The sequence below is a fragment of the Mytilus californianus genome, unplaced genomic scaffold (genome assembly GCF_021869535.1).
Source record: "Mytilus californianus isolate M0D057914Y unplaced genomic scaffold, xbMytCali1.0.p SCAF_4, whole genome shotgun sequence".
Taxonomy (NCBI): Eukaryota; Metazoa; Mollusca; class Bivalvia; order Mytilida; family Mytilidae; genus Mytilus; species Mytilus californianus.
The window spans coordinates 29729224-29739872 of record NW_026262690.1 but is presented as its reverse complement, the minus strand read 5'-3'; the positions used below and the strand labels follow the sequence as shown (position 1 = coordinate 29739872).

The following is a 10649-nucleotide window of genomic DNA, read 5'->3' as shown; positions in this document are numbered from 1 at the left end:
GAGATCAAATGACAACTATAGGTCACTGTACAGCCTTCAACAATGAACAAAACACATACCGCATAGTCAGCTATAAAAGGCCCTGGAATGAAAAATGTAAAACAATTCAAACCAGAAAACTAACGGCTTGATTTATCCACAAAACAATGAACACAAAACAAATATGATATATACAGCAACAAACGACAGTCACTGAATTACAGGCTTCTGACTTGGAACAGGCACATACAGAATGTGGCAGGGTTAAACTAGTTTGTTGCGCCAAAACCAAACTAGACCATATCAGGGCTGCCAAGTCTCACGCATTTAGCATGAGACTCACGCATTTTCATGCTTATTTGGCGGCATTTTCCTTTGATCTATTGTTTTTTCTCTTTGATCTTTACGATCATGGCCAAATCTCACGCATTTGCATTATTAAAAGTTGGCAGAACTGCCATATGTTGACAAAAAATACAAACAAGAGGCTCCTAACACTCTGTATCGCTCACCCATCTAAAATATATCTTGTTTTGTTGATCATTTTTACTGTTTACAGTTTCTTACCTAACTATTATTGTTTTTTCAAGATAATAGACAAAATTAAAGAAATTAGTCAAAAATTATCATTAAAGGGACAATAACTGTTATAAATGTGTCATCCTATGGTTTTGATCATACTAGCATTTTTGTAGATCTTATATTGCTGATCATTTTTCCTGTCTACAGTTTCTACTTATCTATAATAGTTTTTAAGATAAAAGGCAATAAATGGAATGTAATTGAAAAATAAATCATCATTTAATGGCAATAAATCCTATTTAGATTGATCCAAAATTGGCGTTTTGTAGCTAAATTCTATCGATATTTTTTAGTTTTTAAGATTATAGTTTTTGGTCATATAGCCATTTATGTAGGTCTTGTATTATTGAAAATATTTTATTTTCTAGATTATATTAATATATAGGAAAAAAGTCTAGTACCAGTATCTATAATTATATCTAACTTATGTCTATTTCTGTGTTTGTTTAATTGTACTGTACTTAAATCAAACTAGTTGTAACTCAGAGCCTAATCCTTCTGGCTTTAAAGAGAAATTATGTTTATTTTTTTTTAAATGCAATTTGTTCATGAGTGTTAGTAATTTCTTAAGTTTATTTTGGATTTGATCATAAAATACTCATCTGCTTAACGCTGATCTCTTTCTTTTGTAGGAAAGTTAAGTATACCATTTTTTAATCATTTTTTGTCATGGAACTTTACCAATTTGGCAATAATATGAAACTTTGTTCATTTAAAGAACAGGTTTTATGGAGAACAACACACCAGTATTTCTGAAAATTATTTGCTTCAGCTCATTATCAAATGTTATCAAAATAATTTTTTGAAATCACAAAGAAACATCTATCTCCACTTGTTCAATTTTACTAGCAAGCTGTTTAAATGCATCCTGCAATTTTTTTCACATTAGTTATTTCATCTATACTAGTGTGTTTTATGTAAGTAACAAATAAAAACTGTATATACTTATGAATGTATGTATACATTCTTACTATCTGCTTTTCAGTCAACGAATTACTGTTTACAATAAAACCTGCCAATTATTTTACTTATCAAATTTAGCAGTTTATTATATAATATAAAATGGTTCTAAATGTACATGTTATTTATAATTAAACAAACTTTTATACAAACATGTGTTTTCTTTAAAAAAAACTAGGCTTCCTTAAGGACAGAAATCCATATTGATTTATTAAATCTGTGAGTGGTATAAGCACAACACAAAACAGGCCTGTTCACTTTCATTGTTGAGTTTAAGGTACACATGCTGGAGCCCCGCCTATCTATTGATTGCAGATGTCAATCTTAATTACAATGCTTGAGCAAACATTTATACAAACAAAGCAAGCAAACCAACCAAACCTTTAAGCTACAAATATTAGGAAAATAGCTCTAAACTTATGATATGTTTTGCATCTTATAAGTGTTTTAGTTTTAACAAAGGACTCTAAAATTATCATAAAATCAATCTAAGTGTAAGGGAATTATGCATGTAACAGGCATGCACAATTACATTCATGGAACAATAACATGTTTTAAACATGGGATATTAAATTCACTGAAATAAATTCTTTTATTTCTAACTATCTTAAAATAGATTTGATATTGCCACTTGCATAACAAACAATAAATAACAATTTTGTTGAATATCATCTTTTTCCAAATATAAGCTTGTTTTTTATTGTTTTGGGTACATGTCTTATTGTAAGAGAGATTCTGGTTTTCCGAGAAAGTGTTTCTCCAATTCTTATTCCTTCACATTGACTCAAATTAACCACTTTGTCTGTCACATCGTCACTATTCCTTTCTTCTATTCCATGTAAATATGTTTTATACATATCATCACATACTAATATTAAACTTCTTGGCTGTAGTAAGACTGATGTTAAGTACCTGTCTTGAAATGATGTTGAATCCTGAAGTAAAAAATAATATAACTGACTTGCCAATGTGATTTATCAATCTGCTAAACATCCCTTAAAGGCTTTTTGCAATGAAAACATTTTGTTGATAGGATCTTATTATACATTATATACTCATTGTTAGTCTGTGGAGAAAAGACTGTCTATGCTTTGTTGTGAAAGAACTGTCATTCTTGAATGTATTTTTAGTTTGTTGTCAGAAATTCAGGGTTCTCTTAGCCTTTGTTTTGTGCAAAGAAACATTGTTAAATTTCATAAGGATTGGTTAATCATAGAAAGGTTATTGTGAAACAAAACGTTGTCGACAGATTGATAATGCCACTGATGAACACAACAATACTTCCATAACACAATAACACTGCATAAATTTGTACTGTATAAAACAAACAAAAACAGACAAACAAAGCTAAACTAATGTCTATACTACTTTACTTTATTGAACTTAATCATGTGAATATCATCCCCATACACTATACAAAATTAGCTAGGTAATTGGCCCAAATCAATTAAATAAGATTTCTCAAGAAAGGATGTATACTCAGAACAATTAATGTGCCCTGATATATAAGTATATTGTTTTGAATTTTTAACAAAAGACTAATGTATCTGTAAAAACAATAAAAGCATTAAACAAGCTTGTAAGTAGAATGGATCACACTGCACCAAAATATATGAAAGGTCATCTACATACAAGAATCCTTATACTGAATTAGGTGCTTTTATTTGCTGTTCTTTATTTGACAGTTGTACAAATAAACATAATCATACTTGAGTATCCTCAGATATTGGTCTGTAGAAATCCAAAAAAGTGTGAGATCCTAAACTGATTGTGGAAACTACAGGATAAAATAATGGTCCATCTTCATGTGGCTAAAAAAATATGATGTGGCAAGTCAACATGGATATAAGCTCATATTTACATGAAAGAATCTAAATGTAATTAATCTGGTTATCCCATTGTTTGGTAATTTGCATAATTTAAGAAATTAAAAACTGTTAAACCATAGGTAATCTGTAATGACAAAAAAAATTCCATAAACTCAATGTAATCATTAAAATTGTGATTTGAGGTCATTATGACTTCATCTGGTAGAAATAAGCTCATAATGATGAGCAAATGGATACAAATACTAAGAAGATTTCATTCAAACAGTATACATGTATGAATGATAATAAATATTTAGAACTAAACTGCAGTAAGTGAACCTAGAAATTTATGACAGATAATCTTCTTTTGTTGGAAGCAATCAGGCTATTTTGTGTATTTACACTTTTATTAGACAGAAGGTCATTTAGTTTCCAAATAGTCGGATTAGAATTATTCTAAGTCAATTATGCATGAAATGTAGGTAAGAATGATCCATTTTTGAATGGAGGCTATGTATAATCCCCGTAATGCAATTTTACAACAAGCTGTATGATTGTGGGACGCTTAGGTATAGAGAATATAACTTGGATGTAAAACTTACCCTTAGTTTGGGTATTAGACTGTTACACTTACTTTTGTATAATCTAACACCATTAAACATGCATGTTAGTGGATGTGTGTGTGCTGGTAAAGATGTTTGACCTTGCCACATTTTTGTGTCTCTCTGAAGTCAGGAACCTGTAATTAAGTGGTTGTCGTTGGTTGCTATCTGCCATATTTGTTTTTCGTCTATTGCTTTTATCATAAATAAGTCTGTTGGTTTTTCTCTTTTAAATTGTTTTACATATCATGCCAGGTTTTTTTTATAGCTTACTGTAGGGTATGGGTTTTGCTCATTGTTGAAGGCCATAGTCAGTGCCTAATAGTTGTTAACATCCTTGTCCTTTTGGTCCCTGGTGGATAGTAATGTCTTGTTGACAATCATACCAAATTTTTATTATGATTGAAGGAAACATAAGTTGACAGTTTTTGAGATAAACAGTTTACTACATGTATCAACGAAACTTAATAAACCATGAAAACATTATCTAAGTCAGGTGGTCACTGTCAGATGAATATATAAACTATACACTTTGATTCTTTACACCAAATTTAGTTTTCCTTATATTCAATGTCACTGAGAATCTATATATATATTTAAACCTTAGCACAAAATTTAAACATTGGTCACTTCTGTTCATGCTTCTGCCAGATAATTGCCACAATCAACAAATTGATTATACTGCCATGGATTTGGTGCACATACTGAAACACCCCCTCCCCCCAAAATATTTGAATTGAATTCAGCTTTGTAATCAAGACTTTAAAACCCCAGGAGGAAGAGCATTCCAATTTGGTTGGTTCTTGGGAAGAATGAGTGTTTGCGATAATCACATGATGCCGATGGTAACTGGAAGCATTTGTCGTGCATATTTCTCGACAGTCGTTTTGGTGGTATTAGAAAACCTTCCTTAGATATGGTCATTTTGTTGATCTCTATTTTGTAGAGCATGGTGAGTCTCGTTTCTTTTCTTTTTTGTTCTAGTGATGTCAATTTTAGGTGTTGGAGCACAATTGAGTGGTGTTTGTTAGATACATAACAAGCTCCTCTTCTTTGGAACCATGTAAATGAGATTAAGATAAAGTGACCCCTATCAGACTTACAAGTAGTCACCTTATAACTATTCTAGACTTAATGTAGTTGACCTATTTCATATTTGGAAGTAATTTAGAAACTCACATTAAGCATGAAAAATTCAGTTTACAATCATTTTACAGACTTACTTTTATTGGCATATAACTAAAAGTAACTGAAAAACATTTGTTGCATAAAGAAACAATAAGTAATTCAGAAAAATAAATCCATTCAATATTTCTTTTTTCCTAAGGGATAATAATTAAAACAGATTAAGGATTCATTTACATCTATATGTTGTGGATATTTTCATTTTTGAAGAAAATGTCCAGAAATAAAAAAATTGCATTAAAAAAATTTTTGTATTTCATTCTTTGTATCTTTTACAACAGGTTTTTTCTCCTCCAAATATTTAGATTCTTAAAAACCAAGTTTAGTTATTATAAAAATATTGAAAATAATACACAACAACAGAATTTGTTTTTCTCACTGTTTTAAGATCTGTTCAATAAAATCTCTTTGAAACATATAAATGTGACTTGCTGAATGATGTTATGAATAACTTAAAATTGACTTAACTTCTCTGAAATTTGTGATTCAATCTTGTAGACAAGAATGCATAAGACAATAGTAAATTAAATGCTCCACAGGGCGCAGCTTGATGTGACCGCAAAGGTTGAACCCTGAACAGTTGGGGCAAGTATGGACAAAACATTCAAGCTTGATACAGTTCTGAATTTGGATTGTGATTAAATATTTGACACACCAAAGGCTTCTGACACAGAATAAATGAGGTCTAAGAACTTAAAAATTTGAAATTGAACATTTACCTATTATGGTCCAATATCCAAAATCTAAATACATGGTTAGATTCAACATACCAGTATAAAATAACCCCAGGAATTCAATTTTTGATGAAATCAAACAAAGATTAATTTTGAACCCTTTTGACATCAATGTGGACCAATTTTATAACGGGCCCAAAATATAAATACATGGTTAGATTCAGTATATCAAAGAACCCCATATATTCAATCTTTGTTGAAAACAAACAAAGTTTAATTTTGGAACCCGATTTGGACCAACTTGAAAACTGGGCCCAAAATCAAAAATCTAAATAATGTTAGATTCAGCATATTAAAGATCCCCACAAAGTTAATTTTTGTTAAAATCAAACTAAAGTTTAATTTTGGACCTGTTAGACATTAATGTTGACCAATTTAAAAACTGGGCCCCAATTCCAAAATATAAATACACGGTTAGATTAAGCATATCAAAGAACCCCAAGAATTCATTTTTTGTTTAAATCAAACAAAGTTTAATTTTGGACCCAATGGACCAATTTAAAAACAGGGCTCAAAATCCAAAATCTAAATACATGGTTGAATTCAGCATATTAAAGAACCCCAAGATTTCAAGACTTTGAATTAAACCCACTTGAAATTGGTCAAGAAATAATTAATATTGGATCCTTTGAACCCCAATAATTTAATTTTTGATGAAATCAAAAAAGTTTAATTTTGGACCCTTTCAACCTCAATTAGGACCAATTTAATAATGGGGCCCAAAATCCAAAATCTAAAATCTAAATACACAGTTGCATTCAGCATATCAAAGAACCCCAAGAAGTCAATACTTTGAATAAAACCCCATTAAAATAGGTCAAGAAATAAACAGTTTATACAAAGTATTAGAAAAGTATTGTTTTTGGCAAATAATTCCTAAACAGTTAAGACAATAACCCACAAAATCATTCCCAACCTTCCTTTTGTAGTATGGAACCTTGTGGTACAATTTCATAGAGATTGATAGACTTATACTCAAGTTATTGTCTGGAAACCAAATTTCTTCGGACATCGACGACATTGATTATACGGCTGCAAATTTTGGCAGTCTAACAAAAACTAACTTTTGCATTAAGCTTTATGAAATAGCAAAGATTAATATTGTCCTACTCATGTAAAAAATGTTTTCACAACTTCAAAGTTCCATGATTGTAGATTTATAAATACAAAGCATAACCATGATAACATTTCACATAAATATTGAATAATACTGAGATTACTGACCATGATTCCTTGTCCTGCTTCATATTCATTCACAAGTACATGGTTTGGTAAACAGTCTCCAAATATTCCAATTCTACCAATCTTGTCTATATAAGTTTTTAACCACTTAAAAAAATATCAAATATTTTTTATAAATTGGACATTAAAACTCATGTTAAACCTGAGTTACCTCTTTTAACCAAAAGGGTTTTGTGGAAAATGAGAATCAAATCAAATATAATGGGGTAAACATGTCATCTAAGGAAATTTTGAATCTTTGCAAATCAAACATGAACTGTGCCTAGAATAAAGACAAGAGTGCACATGCTGAAATGTCTCACCTTCTTTACTAACCATTGATATTATGTTGATAGTCCTAAATATAAAGCTTTACTACAACTATCACATAAACTTAACATGATCCAAGAAAATGAGGTCAAGGTCATATAAACCAAACGAGAAATTCATCTACACCTTACAATCATTCAATACACTAAATATAGTTGACCTATTGCTTATTGTTTCTAAGAAACAGACTTAACCAAGAAAACTAAACATTGACCAATGAACCATGAAAATGAGTTCAAGGTCAGATGAACCATGACAGGCAGACATGTTCAGCTTACAATCCTTCCATACAACAAATATAGTTGACCTATTACTTGTAGTTTAAGAAAAACAGACCAACATCAAAACACAAAAACTAAACACTGAGTAATGAACCGTGAAAATGAGGTCAAGGTCAAAAAAACCTGCGAGACTGACATGTGCATCATAAAATATTTCCATACACCAAATATAGTTGACCTATTGCATATAGTATTAGAAAAAAAGACCAAAACTCAAAAACTTAACTTTGACCACTGAACCATGAAAATGAGGTCAAGGTCAGATGACACCTGCCAGTTGGACATGTACACCTTACAATCCTTCCATACACCAAATATACTAGACCTATTGCTTATAGTATCCAAGATATGGATTTGACCACCAAAACTTAACCTTGTTCACTGATCCATGAAATGAGGTCGAGGTCAAGTGAAAACTGTCTGACGGGCATGAGGACCTTGCAAGGTACGCACATACCATAGTTATCCTATTACTCATAATAAGAGAGAAATTAACATTACAAAAAATCTTAACTTTTTTTTCAAGTAGTCACTGAACCATGAAAATGAGGTCAAGGACAATGGACATGTGACAGACGGAAACTTCGTAACATAAGGCATCTATATACAAAGTATGAAGCATCCAAGTCTTCCACCTTCTTAAATATAAAGCTTTTAAGAAGTTAGTTAACGCCGTGGCCGCTGCCGGATCACTATCCCTTTGTCTAGCTTTCTGCGACAAAGTCGCAGGCTCGACAAAAAATTAAACATTTTGATCACATGTGATTGTATCATTATAAAAATGGTTTTGTTGTCTATATTATTGCTACAGTAGGATCAATATATCTTCTAGGGATGGTTAGTCCTTCAGCTACAACTAGTTGAGTATTCAGTACTTACTAAGCTCTGCTTTAATATTGTACATACAACTGTGTAAAATTAATCAAAAATGTATCTTCAGATAGCTGAGGAATTAAAAACTATGATACAGTATGTGTAGACATGAACCACCATGAAAGATTGTCTGGTGCTGTAATTAATTAAAGAATTATAGTAATGGCACAAACTAATTATGGCTTACCTGTGGTATATCCTCAGCTACCATACCTTTGGGATGTGGTAACCCTCCTGAAACGGAGTATACATTCTTTTAGCACAGAATTTCCTGTATCATCCAAAGACCCTCAAATCAGTAAGTTTTTCCCTTGCATTGCACTGTGCGGTTGCCAAAGTTAAGGTGACTGTATACAGAAAATCTGTTGGCAAATTAGGGTACTGGGAGGCAATAAACTAATAGTAGTACATTTTTATTTTAAAGAATTGGATAAAAAAAGGATTTTCTTTCAAATAAAAGTCTATGTATACATGTCTTATAGCAAAAAAATCTTCTAAGTATATAAAACATTTTCAACTTTTTGGTTAAATTTGAAGTATCATATGACTTTAATGTCTTGGAAATGATGCAGAGTGATGTCAATAGCTAACATTTAGACCAGGTGAGGTAAACAGTATCAAACTTGAGTGGTATTATATTTAGCCAAGCCTTGCTTTTGAACTTTTGCCATGTACATGATCTATGCTTCTTTAGTCAACAAAAAAAGGAGGGGTTCAAAACAAAAGTTTTCCTGAAATTACCCCAGTTTTGTAATCTTCGATTAGATAATTGTGTCCATTTTGGTTTTGGAGCTGCATACACACTGTTCATTAACCTTTGTTCTTCTTCAGGAGTAATAAATTCTGGAATGTAATATATTGTAGGTGGTGCCTGTGGAATATAGAATAGAATTAAAAACAATATAAGTCTTTATTTTTTGTGTACAAAAACTACATGAATTATTGATAAGGGTAACACATGAAAAATGTAACAAAAAACTAAGAAATAAATGAAATTGTGTGAATTCAATTGTATTTTCAAATTTTTATCAGAAACTCTAAATGTCAGTTTACAAATTCAATGCTTCGATCACAATTGATTAATTAAGCATGTTTAGCTAATGAATGATACACAACTGTCAATTTCAAATTAATTACTCTGATCTCTTTGAAATCAAATCAATTAATTGTTTGTAACAGCCACATCTACATCATGTACATTGTACATTGTGCACATAAAAAAAAAAAAAAAAAGATTTAACTTGCATATCAAGAATAATTGTCACTATTACTATTGAAGTGACTAACTATATTTTGTATGTTTTGGGGATTTTTTTGGATAAATTTATAGGCCTGAAATAAACACATATGAATTTATATACTCAAATGACATTTACTAATAAAAATGAAGGGCGGAAGGACTTTGTGAAGCTCATGTTGATTCTTGATTGTAGATATGTGGTTACTCTAAATAAAATTTACTTTCTTACGTAGGTGCATGGGCAAATGGATCGACCCAGGGCAAACATGTTATTAGGTAGTCCAAATAATTATGATGTCTCAAAAGGATATTTTAATTCTTTGCTGTGACGCCTTCCTATGACATAAGAAGGCTTCACAGTAAAAAATTTGGTTCAAAGACGTCAAAATCATTTGGAATAGTAAAGAGGGCACATAAGACACTAATAATAGCCATTGATCTTTTGAGAGGGGCAGGGTTGGTTTCCTTGTGAACAAATTTGTTTATACTTTAATCAAAATCATATAGGAATAAGATTTTTTTTATTGAAACTCAGTGTTGAATTAATTTGTTTTTTATCAATAGTTTCAATGGAAATTTTTTTTTCATTTCCCTTTTGAAACATTTTTTTTTTTAAATTAGGTTCAACCTCCTTAAACAAAAGAAATGGCCCAAACAAAAGATGAATTGTTGGTTCTTAAAAAGCACAGCCATCATAATTTAGAAAAGTAGCAGGCCTGTGGTTAAATAATTACTAAAAATAAATAATTACTTCAGGCACAAGATTATTTGTATCCATCTCGTCAACGGGTTTTGGATGTTAGAATTTTCATAAATATGATAAGCCAAGGATTTTCATTGGCGTATTTCAGTAA

At 30.8% G+C, this 10649-nt stretch overlaps 1 protein-coding gene across 1 annotated transcript; it reads right to left on the bottom strand.

Annotated features, from left to right (window-relative positions):
* Positions 1 to 2089: 2089 nt before the first annotated feature.
* Positions 2090 to 10585, bottom strand: LOC127698194 (alpha-ketoglutarate-dependent dioxygenase alkB homolog 6-like). The gene is made up of 6 exons (XM_052201550.1): positions 10547 to 10585; positions 9297 to 9426; positions 8743 to 8789; positions 7075 to 7179; positions 3231 to 3332; positions 2090 to 2456 (listed from the first exon to the last, which is right to left on the bottom strand). The coding sequence occupies exons 1-6, from the start codon at positions 10571 to 10573 to the stop codon at positions 2190 to 2192; spliced, it is 678 nt and encodes a 225-aa protein (XP_052057510.1). The 5' UTR covers positions 10574 to 10585; the 3' UTR covers positions 2090 to 2189.
* Positions 10586 to 10649: the final 64 nt, after the last annotated feature.